General features: G+C 51.9%; 1 protein-coding gene across 1 annotated transcript in view; it reads left to right on the top strand.

The window, feature by feature from the left end:
* irak1 (interleukin-1 receptor-associated kinase 1) overlaps nt 1-23,252 on the top strand; it is a 109,378-nt gene that overhangs the window by 12,282 nt on the left and 73,844 nt on the right. The window contains exon 2 of the mRNA XM_041179609.1: nt 13,783-13,956. Coding sequence (XP_041035543.1) covers nt 13,783-13,956 — 174 coding nt within the window. The remainder of the gene's footprint in view (nt 1-13,782; nt 13,957-23,252) is intronic.

The raw sequence follows: 23,252 nt of genomic DNA on the forward strand, positions 1-23,252 counted from the left end.
CAGTGGGTAGAGGCCCAACCTGCTCAACCTTTCCTCATAAGACAAACCCCCCTTCGTCCCAGGAGCATGATGGGGTTAACTTAGTTTTCAGAGAGAGTTTAGCTTGCAAAGGTTAAGAGGAGATTTCTTGGTGCCGGATTCGTTTACAGGCAAATATGTGCTTTAAAGTCATGTGTGGCGCTTCCTGCCTGACTTCGCTTGGTTTTCTTAAATCATTTTTTCCACGGGTGTAATGAGTCAGCATTCGTCATCGCAGTGCATGCCTGGATCTTCCTTTTTTCAAAAGGAGCTGTGTGTTTGAAAGCCAGCGCTCGGTGCTCTTTCCCGACCCGTTAAGAGTTGCGTCCTTCTCGGGCAGTCCCTCACCGTCGAGCACGACTTGCTGCCGCTCCGGTTCGGCGGCTAATAAGCCCCCAGTACCCCGCCTGCAGACTCTGCCGCGCTTGGGGCAGGTGGCGCTCGGAGGGATCGGGCGGGCGAGGCGTTGGGAGGTTTGCGCGCTCTCTCTCTCTCCAACGTCCCGACTCGACCACCGCCCGCCTGCTTCCGACACAGCCTCTCCGTGTGCCCGGTGCCCTTCCCCGGCAAACCACCTCCGTTTCGGTTGGTCACGAGCCGGTGACTCCCTCCCGTGCGTTGGTGGTGGGAGGGGATGTCTAACCACTTCAGGGATGCTTTGAGGGCATCCCTGTAAGAGCTATCGCTGACCTCCAGGGAGACTCCCGTCGCGGCAGAGATCCGGGTAGAGCAGTAGCTTCAGGAGTCCGGTGTCGGGCGTACGATCGACATGTCTCACCCAGCAGAGCCGGTTTTGAGTGATTAACATCTCAACCTTGGGGACGATGGCTTAGGAGAGGAATTCTTTGTTTTATTCATTCACAGGATGTGAATGTCACTGGCTGGGCCCAGCATTTATTGCCCATCCCTAATTGTCCCTTGAGAAGGTGGTGGTGGTGAGCCGCCACCTTGAACCACTGCTGTCCGTGAGGCGTAGGCACACCTGCAGCGCTGTTAGAGAGGGAATTCCAGGATTTTGACCCAGTGACAGTGAGCAAACGCCCGATATATTCCTAAGTCGGTGGTGTGTGGGGCTCGGAGGGGGAACTTGCAGGTGGTGGTGTTCCCCATGTGTCTGCTGCCTTTGTCCTTATAGATGGGAGAGGTCGTGTGTTTGGAAGGTGCTGTCAAAAGAGCCTTGGTGAGTTAGTGCAGTGCATCTTGCAGATGGGGGCGATGGCTTGAGAGAGGTTGCTGCTGTTGGGCTGCCTTTCTAGCCACCAGATTGGGAGGGATCTGGCCGAGTCCCAGCAGCTGGTAACACTCCAGCGATTTAAGGTTCCCGCTGTGGATTGTCCAAGTCTCTGAAGCGCACGGGGCTGCCTGGTAAATCATGACCATCGCTTTGGGTTTGGGGCCCCGGCCCTCAAATACTCCTTTTTCTCAGTCGGTCGCTCTTGAGTGACCCACAGCAAAGGGGATGGACGCTGGTGCCCCCAGCATTGGCATGAAGACACCCCTGAGATGGTTTGAAGCCAGCGTGATGACATTGTGCTTCTGGTGATTTTGTGCGTGTTGGGCAGGGTTTCAGTGAATGACTCGCTGGGGATGTGGTAAAGAGCTGTTCCGTGGTAGAGGCCTGAGTGAAACCTGGTAAACCCCAACTGTGCTTTTTCACAAACAGTGTGTGACGATGCCTTTGCATCGCCGATAGCAACCTTATTGTTGATTTTTTTTTTTTAATCTCCTGGATTTCCCCAATGAAGCATTTTCTAAGCAACGTGGAACTGAATTACACGAAACAGAAGGCCCCTGCCTCTGTCTCGAGCCTACCCTGACGGTAAGCCGGCAGAATTGTGTCTCCCCCCCCCCAGAGTTTCTCCACACCATCCAGTGACCCCCTCTCGCGCCCCCACCCCACCCCAGTTCGAGAAGTGTGCACATGTTGGGGGGGACCATCAGGCTGAGCTGTGAAGCCTCTGCAGTTGAACAGCCCACTGGCACTCACTGTCCAGCTCTTGCCGTGAAGAATGAGCCGTCGAGCAAGGTGGTTGGGCCTGGGGGTAGGGGGAGGGGGGAGAATTCGTGACCACTGACTCGGTACGGGTGGTGGGGGAGGGCTATGTTGGGGGGTGGCGGTATTTAATGCTAGCGTGATTTTCATTGGCAGCTTCAAGTGGCCTCGTTTGACTGCTGACCTCGCCTGGACTTGTTTTTAACAAGGAGCCATTCGTTGAAAGCTCGTATGACAGACAGTGGCTGTTTTGTAAGGTCTCCTACCTGATTGCTGCTCCCTGGGTAAAGTCCCCACGAGCTGATTGGAGACTTTCTAATCTCCTGCCTTTGGCTCCAGTGCCTTTAAAACACCGCCCCCCCCCCCACCACCAACCTCGCCTCCCGCACCCGCCGCTGGGTCAACGAGTGACTCGATCGCAACAGGATTCTCGCTCCAGTGATCTGCATCCAGGATTCCTCTGCATGGAAGTTAAGCAAGAACAGGTTCTGGCTTGACAACCGTGAGACAGCGTTTCAGTTGGCAAAGCCTTATCAGCCGGGGGGAGGGGAGGGAGTGGCAGTGTTGGGGCGGAGGTGCTGGTGGAGGTTCTCCTCAGACCCCTGAGTACAGGTCATGTGTGAGCGTGGTGCATGTTCCGTGGGTCACAGCGCAACGTTGATTCTGAAATACAGTTGACTGCCAAGCGACCTGGACACTGAAAATAATTGCCAATGTTGTTGAGTTTGAAAGTAGCATAAGGGAGAGGAGGAGCAGTAGTAGACATGCAGTGTGGGAAGGGTAGTGGCAGCAGGTGAGCACAGGGAATGCAATTAATGACCTGCAGAAGCTTATTACACACTATTCAGACAGACAAATTTATTACTGGCAGGAAGTAAACTGCTGTGCATTGAGGTTGCACCCGGAGCACTATGTACAGTTCTGATCTCCTTACTTAAGGAGGGATATTACTCGCATTGGAAGCCGTTCAGAGAAGGTTCACTTGGCCGATTCCTGGGATGAAGAGGGGTTTGTCTTATGAGGAGAGGTTGAGCAGGTTGGGCCTCTACCCATTGGAGTTTAGAAGAATGAGGGGTGATCTTATTGAAGCATGTTAGATTCTGAGGGGGGGATTTGACAGGGTGAGAGGATGTTTCCCCCTCGTGGGGGAACCTAGAACTAGGGGGCACGGTTTCAGAATGAGGGGTCTCCCATTGAAGATGGAGACGAGGAGGAATTTCTTCTCTCAGAGGGTGGTCAGTCTGTGAAATTCCCCCCCCCCCCCCGCCCAACCAGAGAGCAGCGGAGGCCGGCTCACTGAATATATTCAAGGGCCGAGTTAGGAAAGTGAAGTTGAGGCCACAGTCGGATCAGCCACGCTCTTATCGAATGGGGGAGCAGGCTCGAGGGGCCGAATGGCCTCTTCCTCCTCGTTGTGGTGTTTGGTGGGAGAATAGAGGCGCAGCGTACACATGCGTAGCCTCCAAATGGCGCAGAGATAACAGGCGAGACTGTGTGGAGGGCCAGCAGACGCAGCACTGGACTTTCAGTACATGTGGTGAAGCAATTTTTTTTTATTAAAAAAAGGAAGCCAGAGGAGTTGTGACTCGAGAACGGTGCCTCCCACACGTTGTCCCGGAGCTGCCCCCCCCTTTTTTTTAATGCCTCAGACTTCGTGCGGCCACCACGAGTGAAAACTCGGGGGTGCAAGAGCCGTTGATGTGGAGCTTCTCTTGATGAAGGGGGTGGGGTGGCGTGGCACTTCAGTTCTTGACTGGACTGGAATGAGGTTGGGGTGGGTGGGTTTGAGCATTGGGGGGAGTTGATCCAAAAGAAAATGAGCACTTAACCTATTCGTGGGCTTTTTTTTTTCGCATCAGCAATTGGGCCTTGGAGTAATGGCCCATTTGGCCAGACCCATCGGGAGGAGAAAAATTGATGATCTAAAGGGGCCCTGTTAGCACTCAGGCTGAGCTCTGTGACAGCCATTACTGCCTTGGAGCTCACGAGCCCAAAAGCTCTTCTCATAACCCCTAGCTTGGGGATGTCCCGCTCTACAGAGACGAGGTGCTGCTAGCACCTCATCTCCGTTTTGGTCACTCTCTACACTTGTATTTATATAGCTCCTTCTTAATGTAATAAAACACCCCCACGGCGCTTCACAGGGGCGTTGTGAGACAAGATTAGCCACCGAGCCACCCAAGAGATATTAGGGAAGGTTATCGAAAGCCTTGGTCAAACTGGTCATAAAATCCAGTTTTAAGCAGCACCTCAAAGGAGGAGAGGGACAGACTGAGAGGTTTAGGGAGGGAATTCCAGAGCTTGGGGCCCCAGCCCAGCTGAAGGCATGGCCACCAATGGTGGAGCGATGGGAATGGGGGGGATACTCAAGGGGTCGGAATTGGAGAAGCGCGGAGATCTCAGAGGGCTTGTAGAAGGTTACAGAGATAGGGAGGGTTGTAGGGGCTGGAGGAGGTTACAGAGATGGGGAGGGTTGTAGGGGCTGGAGGAGGTTAGAGATAGGGTTGTAGGGGCTGGAGGGGGTTACAGAGATAGCGAGGGTTGTAAGGGCTGGAGGAGGTTACAGAGATAGGGAGGGTTGTAGGGGCTGGAGGATGTTACAGAGGTAGGGAGGGTTGTAGGGGCTGGAGGAGGTTACAGAGATAGGGAGGGTTGTAGGGGCTGGAGGAGGTTAGAGATGGGGAGGGTTGTAGGGGCTGGAGGAGGTTACAGAGATGGGGAGCTGTGAGAGACATGGATGGATTTGAAAACAAAGGTGTGAATTTTAAAATAAAGATGTCGCTTGCCCAGGAGCCAGTGTAAGTCAGTGAGCACGGGTGGTAGGAGAGCAGAAGTTAGTTTGAGTTCGGACACGGGGGCAGCAGAGTTTTGGATGGGCCGAAGTTTACGGAAGGTAGAATGTGGGAGAGCGGCTAGGAGATAGTTGGAATAGTCGAGTCTGGGAGGTAACGAAGGCGCGGACGAGGGTTTCAGCAGCCGATGAGCTGAGACCGGGGTGGCACCGGGCGATGTTATGGTGGTGGAAATAGGTGGTCTTAGTGACAACGAGATTGAGGTTGGATGCTCATCGCGGTGGGGGGTGGTGGGGGGTGGGGGGGAGTTGGGGGGAGTGGGGGGTAGTTGGAGGGAGTGGGGTGCAGGTCAAAGATGGCACCGAGGTCGAGAACAGTCTGGGTTCAGCCACAGGCAGTTATCAGGCAAAGTGGATGGGGACTGTGACTAGGGAACTGGAGTTTGTGCACTGAACTCAATGGCTTACACATGTTCAGTGGGTGGGGGATTGGCGAGACTGATTCCAAGGGAAAAACTGATGAGCTGTGAAGAACAAGAAATGAAAGCTTGACAGTCGAGAGAGGCGGGGGGGGGGGGTTGGCAGTGGGGATTCCTCAGCAAAGCTTATAAAATATTAAATGGTACAAGTGAGATTAACCTAAATATGACAACCGTCTTAGTCTGGCTGTCAGGATCAAGCGATTTAAATAAATGAGAAGTAAATTTAGCATAGTTATTGCTTTCTCGCTGTGATTCTCACAATCCTGTCTCTCCGACGTATATCAGATGTGACATGTTATCTGCCAAGAGAACTTGGCTCTTGATTGAACTGAGTAAGACGTAAGGATTGCCGGGCCTTAAAGGGACATGGCAAGCTGCTTACAATTCCATCATGCCATGACATGCTATTGTATCACGTCTTGATGAACGAGTGAACTTGAGCAAAGTCGTGGGAGATGCACTGGCAGGATTGTCCGTGTTTGGAGCAATCTGATGGGGGAGGTTAGATGTGCAAGGGCGCAGAACTTGAATATCACGAGAGAGAGAAGAGAGGCGTGTTGCTGAAGCTTTTCGTCTCGCGCTCATCAGGACAAATACAAGAATATCAAATTTCAGACCATCACAACAATTTATACCACAAGAAAAAAAAAGGCTGCCGATTGGTTGGCAAGTTGGCTCTGATTGGCTAAAGCGTTGCCATGGAGAGAGCAACGGGGAACTATAGGCTCCATAGTAATTTAAAAAGGGCACAAGGCTCGAACATTCCTTTCATTTGCCGAGGACGGGCCTCTGTGTGTGAGTATATGTTACTTCAAGCAAGCGTAAATGAGCTTCGTTACGAGCTCGACTGCTTGGCTTAAACTGGGTGTGAGTATAGCTATGAGCACACTTGGGATTGTTCAGCAAGTGCTGCGCAATCACGGAATCGCACCTAACAGCAGACGTTTTGTTTTGGGTTTTGTAAGCGTGGGTTGGTTGAGTACTGTCGGTACAAAAGATAATTATATAACAGCTTTAGCAAAGTGTAACATCCCAAGATGCTTCACTGGTACCTTTTTTCATAAAGCAAGATTTAACACGGAACCACATCATGAGATATTGGAGACCGGCGACCAAGAGTCCAGTCAAAGAGGTCGGTTTTAAGGTGCATTTTAAAGGAGAGAGAGAATCTGAGAGGTTTAGGGAGGGAATTCCAGAGCTCAGGGCCCCAGGCAGCTGAAGGCACGGCCACCAATGGTGGGGCGATGGAAATCGGGGGATGATCAAGAGGCTGGAATTGGAGGAGCACAGAGATCTTGGAGGGTTGTAGGAGGTTACAGGGAAAGGGGAGGGTTGTCGGGGCTGGAGGAGGTTCCAGTGATAAGGAGGATTGTGGGGGCTGGAGGAGGTTACAGAGATAGGGTTGTGGGGGCTGGAGGAGGTTACAGAGATAGGGAGGGTTGTAGGGGCTGGAGGAGGTTACAGAGATAGGGAGGGTTGTGGAGGCTGGAGGAGGTTACAGAGATAGGGAAGGTTGTGGCGGCTGGAGGAGGTTGAGATAGGGAGGGTTTTGGGGGCTGGAGGAGGTTACAGAGATAGGGAGGGTTGTGGGGGCTGGAGGAGGTTACAGAGATAGGGAGGGTTGTAGGGGCTGGAGGAGGTTGAGATAGGGAGGGTTTTGGGGGCTGGAGGAGGTTACAGAGATAGGGAGGGTTGTGGGGGCTGGAGGAGGTTACAGAGATAGGGAGGGTTGTAGGGGCTGGAGGAGGTTACAGAGATAGGAAGGGTTGTGGGGGCTGGAGGAGGTTACAGAGATAGGGAGGGGTGTCGGGGCTGGAGGAGGTTACAGAGGTAGGGAGGGTTGTAGGGGCTGGAGGAAGTTACAGAGATAGGGAGGGTTGTGGGGGCTGGAGGAGGTTACAGAGATAGGGAGCGTTGTGGGAGCTGGAGGAGGTTACAGAGATAGGGAGGGTTGTAGGGGCTGGAGGAGGTTACAGAGATAGGGAGGGGTGTAGGGGCTGGAGGAGGTTACAGAGATAGGGAGGGTTGTAGGGGCTGGAGGAGGTTACAGAGATAGGGAGAGGTGTAGGGGCTGGAGGAGGTTACAGAGATAGGGAGGGTTGTGGGAGCTGGAGGAGGTGACAGAGATAGGGAGGGGTGTAGGGGCTGGAGGAGGTGACAGAGATAGGGAGGGTTGTAGGGGCTGGAGGGAGGTTACAGAGATAGGGAGGGTTGTAGGGGCTGGAGGAGGTGACAGAGATTGGGTTGGGGGGTGACGAGGCCATGGATGAATTTGAAAGCGAGGATGAGAGTTTTAAAATCACGATGTTGCTGGACCGGGAGCCAGTGTAAGCCAGCGAGCACAGTGGGTAATAGGGGTACGCCATTTAGCGTGTGTTAGGACACAGTGGGGCAGCAGAGCTTTGGATGCCCTCTAGCTTACGGAGGATGGAAGACCAGGAGAACTTCGGAATAGTCGAGTCTGGAGGGGAATGAAGGGGTGGACGAGGGTCTCAGCAGCCGATGGGTGGAGTTGGGGGGGGGGGGCGATGTTACCGAGATGGAAGTAGGCTGCCTTCGTCATGACGTGGACATGAGGTTGGAAGCTCATCTCGGGGTCCAAGATGACACCAAGGTCACGCACGGACTGACACAGCCTCGAGCGCTTGCAAAGAGAGCTCGGGCAGGGATGTCTAAAACTCCCGACTGCTGACCCCTGTCCCAGATCAGCCTCTGAAGCCTAACGGGTCTGGCTTAGTTGTGATTATACTTCCCACTTGGTGCTCTGCGCTGTTTGAATTTTATTGAGCGTACAGATTGGGAAAAGGCTGTGCTTTGAAATCCCTGAAACAGGAGCTGGCTGTGCCTGTGCTGGTGAACTTGGGGCTGTTTACAGCTTGTGTAGCGCCTTATATCATTGGAATGCGCCTTCACCCGAATGTAATGGAGACACAAATTGACCTTGAACCAGTTTGGGAGGAGATGATGACTCGAGGCTTGGTCAGGATGGCACACTTATCCGAAAGTGTGTGGAAATTTGACTCCACGTCATGTGCTCTGCCGTTGAATATGTTTAAGGGGTGAGACAGATCTTTGGTGTCTCGGGAACGAGGGATATGGGGAGCGGGCGGGAAAGCGGAGTTGTGGCAGATGATCAGCCATGGTCGTTGAATGGCAGAGCAGGCTCGAGAGGCTGGGCGCTTTTACTCCTGTTCCTATGTAAATGATGGCATAATGTTATTGGACCCGCAGCCTGGGCTAATGATCTGAGTTCGAATCCAATGAATTTGGAATAAAACAGACTGGCCTCAGTGACGGTGGACCGTGTAAGCTACCAGATTGTTGCTGAAAACTCATCTGGTTCACTGATGTCCTTTTAGGGAGGGAACTCTGCCGTCCTTACCCGGTCTGGCCTGCATGTGACTCCAGACCCCACAGCGATGCGGCCGACTCTTAACTGCCCCTCTGACATGATCCTAGCAAGATGCTCAGTTCTTTGGAAGACTGCGACAATGGACTGCGGTAGTTCAAGGATGCCCGCCTCCACCATCCCTAATTGCCCTATTACAGCTAAGGACGGGCCATAAATGCCGGCCCTGCCAGTGACGCTCGCGTCCCCGCGAAACGAGCAAATTTTTAATAAGTGCGGAGAGGCCGACCCGTGTGTTCTGGGCCAGCGTCACCTTGTGCAGCACATGTCTGCGCAAAGGGCTTCTTGGGATGCCTGCTTTGACTGCAGACTGAGCATGTGCCAACGGCGCTGTCGGAGAAACGTATTTTGAAAGCCGAGGGACAGAACCGAGGCCGGGGGGGGGGGGCGGGGGCTTCAAGAAGAGACAGTCCCAGAGTGGGAGGGGGGGGCGGGATGACTGAAGGCCTCTCCGCAGTGGTGGTGGCAGGGTGGGGGAGGAGGAGAGGCCGCTCCAGCGTCCGGAGAGGGTCTGCTGGGGGCTGGAATGAGCCCATGGAGGGGTCGGTGAACTTTGCTGCTTTAGCCATTTGCCTTGATGTGCCCTGGTTCTCTCTTTTAAAAAAAAACTAATTTGTTTACAGGATGTAGGCGTCACTGGCTAGGCTGGCATCTATTGACCATCCCCAATTGCCCTTGAGAAGATAGAGTCACAACTCCACTTTCCTGCCCGCTCCCCTTATTCCTTGATTCCCCAGGAGACCAAAGTCTGTCTCAACCTATATTCGACAACAGAGGATATGACGAGCAGTTAAATTTCCTCAAGCTTTCGGCTAAGTGTACCGCCCTGACCAAGTTTCTAGTCATCATCTCCTCCTGAGCTGGCTCAGCGTCACTGCTTAGTCTCGATCGCATTCTGACAAGGTGCTTTCCAGCGCTACACGGGCTGTGAACAGCTCCAAGTTCGCCAGCGCTAGGCACAGCCAGCTCCTGTTTCAGGATCTCGAAGAGCAGCCTCACCCAAATCTGTATACGCAAGGGGGTTCCGCCAAGGGGAACAGTTTCTGCCTATCTGCCTTTGCCCAGGAATACTGTCGGTTCTCTGTCATGACAGCCACGGGCCCAGCAACATCAATTCCCCTTCCTTTCTCCTCCACCCTGCCAGCCCCTGGCTGCTCAGACTCTCAAAATGACCGTATGAACACACGAATTGGGAGCAGGAGTAGGCCGTTCAGCCCCTCGAGCCTGCTCCGCCATTCCGTAAGATCGTGGCTGATCTGACTGTAACCTCAGCCCCACATTCCCGCCCACCCCTGATAGCCTTTCACCCACTTTGTTTATCAAGAATCTGTCTACCTCGGCCTTAAAAATATTCAAAGACTCTGCTTCCACCTCCTTTGGAGGAAGGGAGTTCCAAAGACTCACGACTCTCAGAGAAAAAAATTCTCCCCCCTCTGTCTTAAATGAGCGGCCCCTTTAGTTTTAAACAGTGACCCCTGGCTCTAGACGCTCCCACAAGAAGAAACATCCTTTCCACATCCACCCTGTCAAGACCCCTCAGGATCTTATATGTTTCAGCCAAGTCATCTCTTACTCCTCTGAACTCCAGTGGATACAAGCCTAGTCAGCCCAACCTTTCCACATAAGATAACACATCTGTTCCAAGTTTAGTCTGGTAAACCTTCTCTGAACTGCTTCTCACGCATTTACTTCCTTCCTTAAATAAGGAGACCAATACTGTACACAGTCCTCCAGGTGTCGTCTCACCAGTGCTCCGTATGAGTGGAGCATAACCTCCCTGCTTTTATGTTCAATTTTCCTTGCAGCAAGCAATAGTGTCCTTTTGCTTTGCTAATTACTTGATGTACCTGCGTACAAGACCCGTCGTCCGTGCTTTGGTTAGCCAGAACCAGCCAGCGTTTGCACCAAGCTCCACTCGGCAATGGGACGGTAGCTCTTGAGGCAAAAAGGCTACGTGTTGCTTAGCTCGTTCCACGACGCTCGCAGAAAAGCACCCCTTTCTCTTCCCACTTACACGCCCGCAGGACCGCTCTGAATGGACGGTGCATCACCGGAGGGCAGGATCCAGATCGGCTAAGGGGGGGGATGGAACCCTCGGACGCCTTCAGCCGTCTTAACAAACGGGAGGATGCTGCTGAACAAACCCCAGCGTCCTCACCGAACCCAAACCCGAGCCCCTCCGGCGTCCCGACCGCGATCATGCCGAATCGGCTCCGCTGGCCCGAGCGCTTGCTCAGCGTGCGCCAAATAATCGGTTCCCAAAGCGAAAACCCTTCGCCCGCGACTTAAGGGGTGGCACCCGACCTGGAGGAGGGCGGGGAAACCGTTTGGAAGACCAGCCTGAGGGCCTCCTTGGAAAGGAGGCAACGTGGCGACAGGTGTGCAGGAGGAACTTGCTACCAATTGTACCATCGGGGGCGATACCTCGTCCGGCATCCAGAAACTAATCTTTCCCCCATCCTCCCAGCTTCCCCCCCCCCCCAACTCCATTGTGAGTGACCCGTATCCATGCCCGGGAGCGTGGCAAGTTGCAAAGTGGCATCAGCGTGGAGACTGTGTGCTGTTTATAAATTCAGGGTAAGCAGACCAAAGCAGCAATGACACGTTGCTACGGTTGAGTCAGAGTCCTGACTGACTGACTGCCCTGACGTGGACTGACTCTTGTTTTCTTTAGCTGCGTGTGGTGCTCTGGCTGAGCAGTGCTTTTTGTCTTGATCTGCGTGGGTGTGTCCTGCCCAGAGGAATTTTTTTTTTTTTTGAATTGGTGAGACGTTGCTCACGACTTATCTGCTGCCTTTTTAACGCAGCGAACCATTTTTATCACGAGGAAGCAAGTTCAGGAGATGGCCTTCCCTTGCCGGCCACGCACTCCCCCCTCCCCAGCCCCCACTTCGCTGCGAGAAAGGAAGTATCTTTGCAGTGTAGCGGGGAAGAATGCGAGGTACCTGCCAGACCTAGTGATCTCAGACCCAGGGAGCAGGCAAAGGGCTCGCGTAGCGGCTGCGTCTGTACACGCCTTTGATCTTGTGCGGGATAACTGCACTGAATTTGTTGAGACTGGAGCCTTGGAAAAGAAAAAGCAGGGAAAGAAAGACTGGCATTTGATTATACTGCTCATCACAGCTTGCAGACCCTTCTCCCGCCGGGCGCTTCTTGAAGGGCGCCGGCTGTTATCGTGCAGGAATTGCGACAGCCAGTTTGTGCACAGCCAGCTCCCACAAACAGCGATGTGACAATGACCCAGATCATCTGGGGGGGGGGGGGGTTTTGTGTGCGGTGTTGGTTGAGGGATAAATATTGGCCCCCAGGACACCGGGCAGAGCTCGACTACCGCTCCTCCAACCCCTACACACCGTTCACCTTCGAATTAGCTGCCACAGAATCTTTTGCATCCACCCAAGCAGACAGACGGGGCCTCAGTTTAATGCCCCATCCGAAAGATGGCCCCTCCAGCAGTGTGGTGCTCCCTCGGCACTGATCCCGCCGGCAGTGCGATGCTTCCTTGGCACTGGCACTGGCAGTGCAGCGCTGCCGCCCCCGGTCGGCATTGCGGCACTCCCTCGGCACTGGCAGTGCAGCGCTGCCGCCCCCGGTTGGCAGTGCGGCGCTCCCTCGGCACTGGCACTGGCAGTGCAGCGCTGCCGCCCCCGGTCGGCAGTGCGGCGCTCCCTCGGCACTGGCACTGGCAGTGCAGTGCTGCCGCCCCCCGGTCGGCAGTGCGGCGCTCCCTCGGCACTGGCACTGGCAGTGCAGCACTGCCGCCCCCGGTTGGCAGTGCGGCGCTCCCTCAGCACTGGCAGTGCAGCAATGGCCTCGGTACCGGCTCCCACCATCATTGCGGCGCTAGCCTCGGCACCTGCCATCACCGGCAGTGCAGCGCCGGTCCCCACCAGCAGTGCAGCACTGGCCTCGACACTGCACTTGAATGCCAGCCTTGATTCCCGCGCTCAAGTCCTGGAGTGGGGACTTGAGCCCGGATACCTTTGTATGAGAAAGAGGCAAGCGTGTTACCAGTTGACCCACTGACCCCTCTGATTCCCGAGTGCCGAGGTGGAGCTTTGTACCTGATGTGATGGTGCGTGCGCACAGCTCCCCACTCCGTGTTGTCATAATGATAACAGCAGCACTGCTGCACCCTGGCTGACCTGCAACAGAACAATGGCTGTGTCTAAGGTAAGCCTGCACAAGCAAGGTTCTTTATAAATGAACAGGATGCACCTTGACAGAAATAAATATGGCGAAATGGTTCAGCTAGTTGGCTCCCTTGAGCTATGTAAAAGCTTCCTTTAATCCTAGTGCAGGAGAAGCTCATTAGCAGACCACTGAAGCATGTGTGCTGGTATTCTGTTCTTTGCTGGCGCTGGTTTACCAGCCTGCAGTGTTACTGTGCTGATCCGATGCTGCAGCTGGCATTGAAGTCCTAGATTTAGTCTTCGGCGTTCTTTGTCGATCTGTTGACCCTGCCACTTTGTACGTGTCAAGTAACCTGGAATAAACGTTATACAAGAGAAACAGACTTGAATTTATGTAGCACCTTTTCACAGCGTTCGAATGAAGTATCTTCTGAAGTGTCGTCCCTGTTGGAATGTCGAGTAAACATGGTGGTCAACTAGGCCACTACAAAATCCCTGGAGCGGCAGTGAGGTAAATGTCCAGATCACCTGTGTTTGTAGAATCATCTTGAGCAGTTCTCTGGGAGACCTACTTTTGTATGGTTGAGTCACGTCTGCCCTCCCCCGGCGCACCCTCCTGCATGTCCCCTCTCCCACCCTCCCCCACCACCACCCCTTGACAGGCCTTTCTGTCCGCCAACCCCCCCTCCCCCCCTTTCACCCTGACAGGCCCTCCAGCCTCCCCCACCAGTGATCCCTTCTGCCCCTTGTTCCCCCCCCCCCCCGGACCCGGGCGCTCTGTCCCCATCTATCAACACACTGCCAGTCTCATGGACAAGTCCCTCTTGCTGATGCTGAGTACAGAGAAGGAAGAGGCGATTGGGGGTTGGTTGTTTAGCCCACGCAGGGTGGGGAAGTGTGCCTTATGCAGTGAAGATCTAATAGGGGATTGACACTCTTTATTGTTTCTCTTTCAGCTTCCTACATCGTCAGTGACATGACTGAACTTCGATTACTAGAGAACAGAGGCAATCCTGGTCGGACACAGAATGTCATGTGGCACTGGATGCATCGCAATGGGACAGTGGGACAGCTGCTGCACATCCTCACCAGTCTAAACCTGTGGAGAGCCAGGGACATCATTCTGTCAGGTGAGTTATATTCTACGTAACCTCCATTGCCCCAGCCATTCTTCATAAATGCGCGTTGTTACGTTTATGATAGTCATTCAGGGTTAATATTTCCATCCTAGAGTCTAGCAAATCTTGAGAGTCCCTGTTTTATTCAGCAGGGTAAGGATCATTGTGCGCAGTCCCTGTTTTATTCAGCAGGGTAAGGATCATTGTGCGCAGTCCCTGTTTTATTCAGCAGGGTAAGGATCATTGTGCGCAGTCCCTGTTTTATTCAGCAGGGTAAGGATCATTGTACGCAGTCCCTGTTTATTCAGCAGGGTAAGGATCTCTGTACACAGTCCCTGTTTATTCAGCAGGGTAAGGATCTCTGTACACAGTCCCTGTTTATTCAGCAGGGTAAGGATCATTGTACGCAGTCCCTGTTTATTCAGCAGGGTAAGGATTATTGTACGCAGTCCCTGTTTATTCAACAGGGTAAGGATCATTGTGCGCAGTCCCTGTTTATTCAGCAGGGTAAGGATCTCTGTACACAGACCCTGTTTATTCAGCAGGGTAAGGATCTCTGTACACAGTCCCTGTTTATTCAGCAGGGTAAGGATCATTGTGCGCAGTCCCTGTTTATTCAGCAAGGTAAGGATCATTGTGCACAGTCCCTGTTTATTCAGCAGGTTAAGGATCATTGTGCGCAGTCCCTGTTTATTCAGCAGGGTAAGGATCATTGTACGCAGTCCCTGTTTATTCAGAAGGGTAAGGATCATTGTGCGCATTCCCTGTTTATTCAGCAGGGTAAGGATCATTGTGCGCAGTCCCTGTTTATTCAGCAGGGTAAGGATCACTGTACACGGTCCCTGTTTATTCAGCAGGGTAAGGATCGTTGTGCGCAGTCCCTGTTTATTCAGCCGGGTAAGGATCATTGTACGCAGTCCCTGTTTATTCAGCAGGGTAAGGATCATTGTACGCAGTCCCTGTTTATTCAGCAGGGTAAGGATCATTGTACGCAGTCTCTGTTTATTCGGCAGGGTAAGGATTATTATACGCAGTCTCTGTTTATTCAGCAGGGTAAGGATCATTGTGCGCAATCCCTGTTTATTCAGTAGGGTAAGGATCATTGTGCGCAGTCCCTGTTTATTCAGCAGGGTAAGGATCATTGTACGCAGTCCCTGTTTATTCAGCAGGGTAAGGATCTCTGTACACAGTCCCTGTTTATTTAGCAGGGTAAGGATCATTGTGCGCAGTCCCTGTTTATTCAACAGGGTAAGGATCTCTGTACACAGTCCTTGATTATTCAGCAGGATAAGGATCTCTGCACACAGTCCCTGTTTATTCAGCAGGGTAAGGATCATTGTGCGCAGTCCCTGTTTATTCAGCAGGGTAAGGATCATTGTGCGCAGTTTTTGTTTATTCAGCAGGGTAAGGATCATTGTGAACAGTCCCTGTTTATTCAGCCGGGTAAGGATCATTGTGCGCAGTCCCTGTTTATTCAGCAGGGTAAGGAGCACTGTACGCAGTCACTGTTTATTCAGCAGGGTAAGGATCATTGTGCGCAGTCCCTGTTTATTCAGCTGGGTAAGGATCATTGTGCGCAGTCCCTGTTTATTCAGCAAGGTAAGGATCATTGTGCGCAGTCCCTGTTTATTCAGCAGGGTAAGGATCATTGTACGCAGTCCCTGTTTATTCAGCAGGGTAAGGATCTCTGTACACAGTCCCTGATTATTCAGCAGGGTAAGGATCTCTGTACACAGTCCCTGTTTATTCAGCCGGGTAAGGAGCATTGTGCGCAGTCCCTGTTTGTTCAGCAGGGTAGGAATCATTGTGCGCAGTCCCTGTTTATTCAGCAGGGCAAGGATCATTGTGCGCAGTCTCTGTTTATTCAGCAGGGTAAGGATCATTTTGCGCAGTCCCTGTTTATTCAGCAGGGTTAGGATCATTGTGCGCAGTCCCTGTTTATTCAGCAGGGTAAGGATCTCTGTACACAGTCCCTGATTATTCAGCAGGTTAAGGATCATTGTGCGCAATCCCTGTTTATTCAGTAGGGTAAGGATCATTGTGCGCAGTCCCTGTTTATTCAGCAGGGTAAGCATCATTGTGCGCAGTCCCTGTTTATTCAGCAGGGTAAGGATCACTGTACACAGTCCCTGGTTATTCAGCAGTGTAAGGATCATTGTGCGCAGTCCTTGTTTATTCAGCAGGGTAAGGATCATTGTACGCAGTCCCTGTTTATTCAGCAGGGTAAGGATCTCTGTACACAGTCCCTGTTTATTTAGCAGGGTAAGGATCATTGTGCGCAGTCCCTGTTTATTCAGCAGGGTAAGGATCTCTGTACACAGTCCCTGTTTATTCAGCAAGGTAAGGATCATTGTGCGCAGTCCCTGTTTATTCAGCAAGGTAAGGATCATTGTGCACAGTCCCTGTTTATTCAGCAGGTTAAGGATCATTGTGCGCAGTCCCTGTTTATTCAGCAGGGTAAGGATCATTGTACGCAGTCCCTGTTTATTCAGAAGGGTAAGGATCATTGTGCGCATTCCCTGTTTATTCAGCAGGGTAAGGATCATTGTGCGCAGTCCCTGTTTATTCAGCAGGGTAAGGATCACTGTACACGGTCCCTGTTTATTCAGCAGGGTAAGGATCGTTGTGCGCAGTCCCTGTTTATTCAGCAGGGTAAGGATCATTGTACGCAGTCCCTGTTTATTCAGCAGGGTAAGGATCATTGTACGCAGTCCCTGTTTATTCAGCAGGGTAAGGATCATTGTACGCAGTCCCTGTTTATTCAGCAGGGTAAGGATCATTGTACGCAGTCTCTGTTTATTCAGCAGGGTAAGGATTATTATACGCAGTCTCTGTTTATTCAGCAGGGTAAGGATCATTGTTCGTAGTCCCTGTTTATTCAGCAGGGTAAGGATCATTGTGCGCAATCCCTGTTTATTCAGTAGGGTAAGGATCATTGTGCGCAGTCCCTGTTTATTCAGCAGGGTAAGCATCATTGTGCGCAGTCCCTGTTTATTCAGCAGGGTAAGGATCACTGTACACAGTCCCTGGTTATTCAGCAGTGTAAGGATCATTGTGCGCAGTCCTTGTTTATTCAGCAGGGTAAGGATCATTGTACGCAGTCCCTGTTTATTCAGCAGGGTAAGGATCTCTGTACACAGTCCCTGTTTATTTAGCAGGGTAAGGATCATTGTGCGCAGTCCCTGTTTATTCAACAGGGTAAGGATCTCTGTACACAGTCCTTGATTATTCAGCAGGATAAGGATCTCTGCACACAGTCCCTGTTTATTCAGCAGGGTAAGGATCATTGTGCGCAGTCCCTGTTTATTCAACAGGGTAAGGATCTCTGTACACAGTCCTTGATTATTCAGCAGGATAAGGATCTCTGCACACAGTCCCTGTTTATTCAGTAGGGTAAGGATCATTGTGCGCAGTCCCTGTTTATTCAGCAGGGTAAGGATCATTGTGCGCAGTTTTTGTTTATTCAGCAGGGTAAGGATCATTGTGAACAGTCCCTGTTTATTCAGCCGGGTAAGGATCATTGTGCGCAGTCCCTGTTTATTCAGCAGGGTAAGGATCACTGTACGCTGTCACTGTTTATTCAGCAGGGTAGGGATCATTGTGCGCAGTCTCTGTTTATTCAGCTGGGTAAGGATCATTGTGCGCAGTCCCTGTTTATTCAGCAAGGTAAGGATCATTGTGCGCAGTCCCTGTTTATTCAGCAGGGTAAGGATCATTGTACGCAGTCCCTGTTTATTCAGCAGGGTAAGGATCTCTGTACACAGTCCCTGATTATTCAGCAGGGTAAGGATCTCTGTACATAGTCCCTGTTTATTCAGCTGGGTAAGGAGCATTGTGCGCAGTCCCTGTTTGTTCAGCAGGGTAGGAATCATTGTGCGCAGTCCCTGTTTATTCAGCAGGGCAAGGATCATTGTGCGCAGTCTTTGTTTATTCAGCAGGGTAAGGATCATTTTGCGCAGTCCCTGTTTATTCAGCAGGGTTAGGATCATTGTGCGCAGTCCCTGTTTATTCAGCAGGGTAAGGATCTCTGTACACAGTCCCTGATTATTCAGCAGGGTGAGGATCATTGTGCGCAGTCCCTGTTTATTCAGCAGGGTAAGGATCATCCTACACAGCCCCTGTTTATTCAGCAGGGTAAGCATCATTGTGCGCAGTCCCTGTTTATTCAGCAGGGTAAGGTTCATCCTACACAATCCCTGTTTATTCAGCAGGGTAAGGTTCATCCTACACAGCCCTTGTTTATTCAGCAGGGTAAGGATCATTGTGCACAGCCCCTGTTTACTCAGCAGGGTAAGGTTCATCCTACACAACCCCTGTTTATTCAGCAGGGTAAGGATCATTGTGCGCAGTCCCTGTTTATTCAGCAGGGTAAGGATCTCTGTACACAGACCCTGTTTATTCAGCAGGGTAAGGATCATTGTGCGCAGTCCCTGTTTATTCAGCAAGGTAAGGATCATTGTGCGCAGTCCCTGTTTATTCAGCAGGGTAAGGATCATTGTAAGCAGTCCCTGTTTATTCAGCAGGGTAAGGATCATTGTAAGCAGTCCCTGTTTATTCAGCAGGGTAAGGATCATTGTACGCAGTCCCTGTTTATTCAGTAGGGTAAGGATCATTGTACACAGTCCTTCTTTATTCAATAGGGTAAGGATCATTGTGCACAGTCCCTGTTTATTCAACAAAGTAAGGATCATTGTACACAGTCCCTGTTTATTCAGCAGGGTAAGGTTCATCCTACACAGTCCCTGTTTTATCAGCGGGGTAAAGATCTCTGCTTGCAGTCTGTGTCTGTCTATCTGTTGCATGGTTTGGATGGGAAGAAAAAGGGGAAGGTTCTGCTTTGATATAGTTTTAAAAAGTTATTGTTCACTGCGACAGGAAGGAAGGGCCTTCTTAAACTACACACTTCCTACTTTACAGAGCTGTGACATCTTTGCCAAGGTGATTGTATCTGATATCTGTATTTTTGTGGGCTGGGAGGATAAACAGATCCTGATGGGTGCACTCCCTCTCGCGCGCTCCGTTGTTCCATTTGATTTTATATATATTCGTTCATGAGATGTGGGCATCGCTGGCAAGACCAGCACCTGTTGCCCCATCCCGAATTGCCCTTGAACTGAGGGCAATTTCAGAGGGCAGTTAAGAGAGTCATCCACATTGCTGTGGGTCTGGTGCCACACGTATCCCAGACCGGGTAAGGATGGCAGATTTCCTTCCTTAAAGGGCATTTGTGAAGCAGATGGGTCTTTACAACAATCGAGGATCGTCATCATGGTCACCATTACTGAGTCTTGACTTTCTAACTACCATCTGGTTCACTGATATCCTTTTAGGGAAGGAAAGCTGCTGTCCTTACCCGGTCTGGCCTACATGTGACTCAAGACCCGCAGCAATGTGGTTGACCCTTAACTGCCCCTCTGAAATGGCCCTAGCAAGCCACTCAGTTAGGGATGGGCATCAAATGCTGGCCTTGCCGGCGATGCCCACAGCCTATGAAAGAATAGTTTTGTTTTTTAAAAAATTCCAAGATATTTGTTAATTGATTTTTAAGTATTGTTGAGAAAAGAGACGTGTCTAAGCTTTTCGTCTTGCACTCATCAGGACACTCACAAGAATCCCAATGTAAGGCGGGAAGACAACAATTTATACCGTATGTGAAGAGAGTGCTGATTGGTTGGCAAGTGGCGTTGCCATGGAGAATGCACCACTGGGACTGGAATTAAATTTAAATTCCACCAGCTGCCCTGGTGGGGTTTGAGCCTGTGTCCCCAGTGCCATTAACCTGGACCTCCTGGGTTTCTAGTCCAGGGATGTTACCAGTATGCCACTGTCTTTACACAGGGAGGAGTTATTCTGGCTGCAGGTGAGCTCGCGGGTAGCACCAGCGATGGAATTTCTAACCCTGCTGACCCAGGTCATTCCTTTGGGAACGGTCCACTGCGGGACCAGCAAAACTGCAAATCAATTGCCAGTGCATGGCGTGGCAACTGAGCCCGGCCCAAGCGGATGGAGGAACGCTGGGAATTTTCTTGAGGGTTTCCTCCCGTCAGCTGCCGTCTCCGTGATTCCAAGGCGTTTTCCTCCCTAGCTCTACCTTTTGTGTCATAGAGAGTCTTTGCGGCACAGAAGGAGGCCATGCAGCCCGTTGAGCCCATGCCAGCTCTTCTGGGTATCAATCCCATCAGTCCCTGTGCAATTTCCAATGGAGATCATTCCTCGTCTCCACTTCTGCCACCCTTTGTAGCAGCGCATTTCAGGTCATCACCACTCACTGCGTGAGCATTCCCCCACTGCCCACCACCACCACCCCCCCCACCACCCTCTGCATTTCTTGCCCAAAACATTAAATCTGTGCCCCCCGAGTCCTTCTATCATCAGCCAATGGGAATGGCTTTTCTTTGCCTGCTTTATCTAAACCTGCCCTAACCGTGTACACCTCTATCCAATCCCCCTTCAATCCCCTTTGCTCGTAGGAGACCAACCCCAGCTTCTCCAACCGAACCTTGTAGTTCAAAATGCCTCATTTCTGGAACCGTTCCGATAAATCCCTCCTCTGCATCCGGTTGGGAGGGTGGGGGGATGGATGGACCCGTGTTCCCACCTGTTTCAGGTCACGTCCCAGCTACCTGGGAGCAAGCAGCCTGAATACAGGCAGCGTCCGTGGGGAGAGAAACAGTTAACATTTCAGATCGAGCGGCCTTTGCATCAGAACTGGGAAAACACAAGAGATAGGCGCTGGAATAGGTCAATCGGCCTATCGAGCCTGCTCCGCCATTCAGTGCACTGTGGGCTTCATCTCCACTTTCCCGCCTGTTCCCCATATCCTTCGATTCCATGAGAGACCAAAAATCTGTCCATCCCGGCCTTAAATGTCTTCAACGATGCAGCACCCACAACCCTTTAGGATAGAGAATTCCAAAGATTCACAACCCTTCGAGTCAAGTAATTTCTCCTCATCTCAGTCCGAAATGATCGGTCCCCTTATCCTGAGACTGTGCGCCCGTGTTTTAGATCCCCCCAACTAGTGGAAACAAGCTCTTGCTCCTATTGCTTATGTTCTTGTGTGGTAGCCCATATGGCGCCACTGGTTGTGTGGCTCTGCCCCGTGTCAATTCCAAACTGCATAGCAGGGAGCCAGGTCTGTGGGCTGCTTACAAATTAAAGGGCTTTAGAGAGAGAGACAGGCAATGAGGTTGGAAACTTCAAGCAAAAGCTCGTATGTTTCCAAAAACAAACACTTAACCGGGCATTCCCCCCCCCCGATTTCCCCCCCCACCCACCTCCCCACCAAAAAGCCAACCCCCCCTCCTTCATGTAAGAGATCTTGAGCCTTCCCTGCGATAACTTAGCCATCAATAAGCCACTTGTTGCTTTTACTCTTCGTTTCCTGGCCTCGTCTGGTGTCGCTGGGGCTGTTCCTCTTCGAGAAGCGAAGGTTGTGAGGAGATTTGATGGAGATATTCAAACTCACGAGGGGGTCTGGATGTAGTAGACAGTGAGAAGCTCCCCATTGACAGAAGCGGACACCCACTTAACGTGAGTGGCAAAAGGTGGCATGAGGAAAATCTTATTTTTTTAACCCAGCGAGTGGTTAGGATCTGTAGTGCGCTGCCCAAGAGTGTGGTGGAGGCAGGCTCAATGGTGGCCTTTGAAAGCGAACTTGGATGATTATCTGAAGAGATGAAAGATTTGCAGGACGAGTGGGGGGAGGGGGAAGGGGGTGCGGTGGTGGAGTGAAGAGCTGAATCACTCTTTACAGAGAGCTGACACAGACATGATGGACCGAATGGCCTCGTCCTGCGCTTTCTTCTCTCCTTGCGCAGTCCCCCAGGACCGAGAGTGGATGTCCTTCCACTCTGGGGTTGTGGGCGCCGAGGTGACTGAAAAAGTCCAGTGCTGGATCCGCACGCTCTGATGCAGGTGGGGCAGGTGGTGTTCCATGAAGGCGGGTGGTTGGGTGGGATGCTCTCCGAGTTTGGTCCGCTCCTTCCGCTGTTTGCGTTTGGCCTCTGCCTGGGCCTAGGGGGGGAGACGTTCGAAATGGTTGGCGCCTTTTGCGGATTGGTCTTCTGCAGTTTGGGCGGTCTCGAGGAAGAGGTTCCCACGCATCGGTGGGGATGTTTTTTTAGAGAGGCCCTTGAGGGTGCCCCTGAAACGTTTCCTCTGCCCTCTTGGCAGCCGCTTACCATGACAAAGTTCGGAGTGGAGAGCTTGTTTTTGGGAGTCTTGTGGTCAGACGTGGGGACGATGTAGCCCGCCCAACGTAGAGGCAGGTTCACTGCTGGCCTTCGGGAGGGTACTTGGATGATTATCGTGGTTAGCCATAACCAGTGCCTCGATACTGGGGTTGTTGGCCTGAGAGGGGACGCTGGTATCGGCTCGCTTATCCTGCCATTGGATTTGCAGGATTTTGCGGAGGCATCGCTGGTGGTGTTTCTCCAGGGATTTAAGCTATCTCCTGTACATTGCCTATGTCTCTGACGCAGGGCAGGTAGCACTCGTCCTGTGTGGTAACCATTCTATAACCACTGGACCTGGGCTGCTGCTCTATACGACTGCTTGACCGGATCTGGTCTGGTCTAGGCTGCCACCATTAGCTGTCCTGCCTGCCTCCTGTTGCTCACTTCTCCTCTGCTGCTAGAACCTTTGCCTGCATCCGTCACAAGACCTGGCATCGCAGCCTTGGTTCTTTAGCCTGCCTGGCTCTGGGTAACAGCCCTTAGAGCTGCCGTTCTTCTAAACTCCAGGGAATGTAGGCCCAATTTATTCAGCCTCTGATGGTAGCCTCATCAGGGACCAACCTAGCGTACCTTTCCTGTACCACTCCCAATGCAAGTATATCCATGCTTAAATGTGGAGACCAAGACTTCTCTCAGTTATTCCAGATGTGGTCTCACCTTATTTTTATTCCTGTGCTCTAATCCTTTTGCAATAAAGGCCAACGTGCTGTTTGCCCACCTAATTGCTGCTTGCTCTAAATCTCACCAGTAATCCTTTCAAATACACCAGGGCCGAGTAGCTTAAAGAGTTGAGTCCATGTAAAAGAAGTAGTTGGCTTGGCCCGCAGCTAGAAAGGAAATCTCAGGCTCGTGACGAGGAGCACGTGGGCTTCGTACTGTATAACGGGCGCTTGCCATGCTCTTGGCTTATAGCATCCGACCTTTAGTCACGTGTAACCACTTGTGGCGCAACAGGCGGCATCCCTGCCTCTGAGTCAGAAGTTCCGGGTTCGAGTCCCACCCGCAGGACTTGATGGCCGCGGGAGGTGGTGGGGGGGTCACAAACACGGCCACCCAGGCTGATTATCGGCC

Source organism: Carcharodon carcharias, chromosome 35, assembly GCF_017639515.1.
Source record: "Carcharodon carcharias isolate sCarCar2 chromosome 35, sCarCar2.pri, whole genome shotgun sequence".
Classification (NCBI taxonomy): Eukaryota; Metazoa; Chordata; class Chondrichthyes; order Lamniformes; family Lamnidae; genus Carcharodon; species Carcharodon carcharias.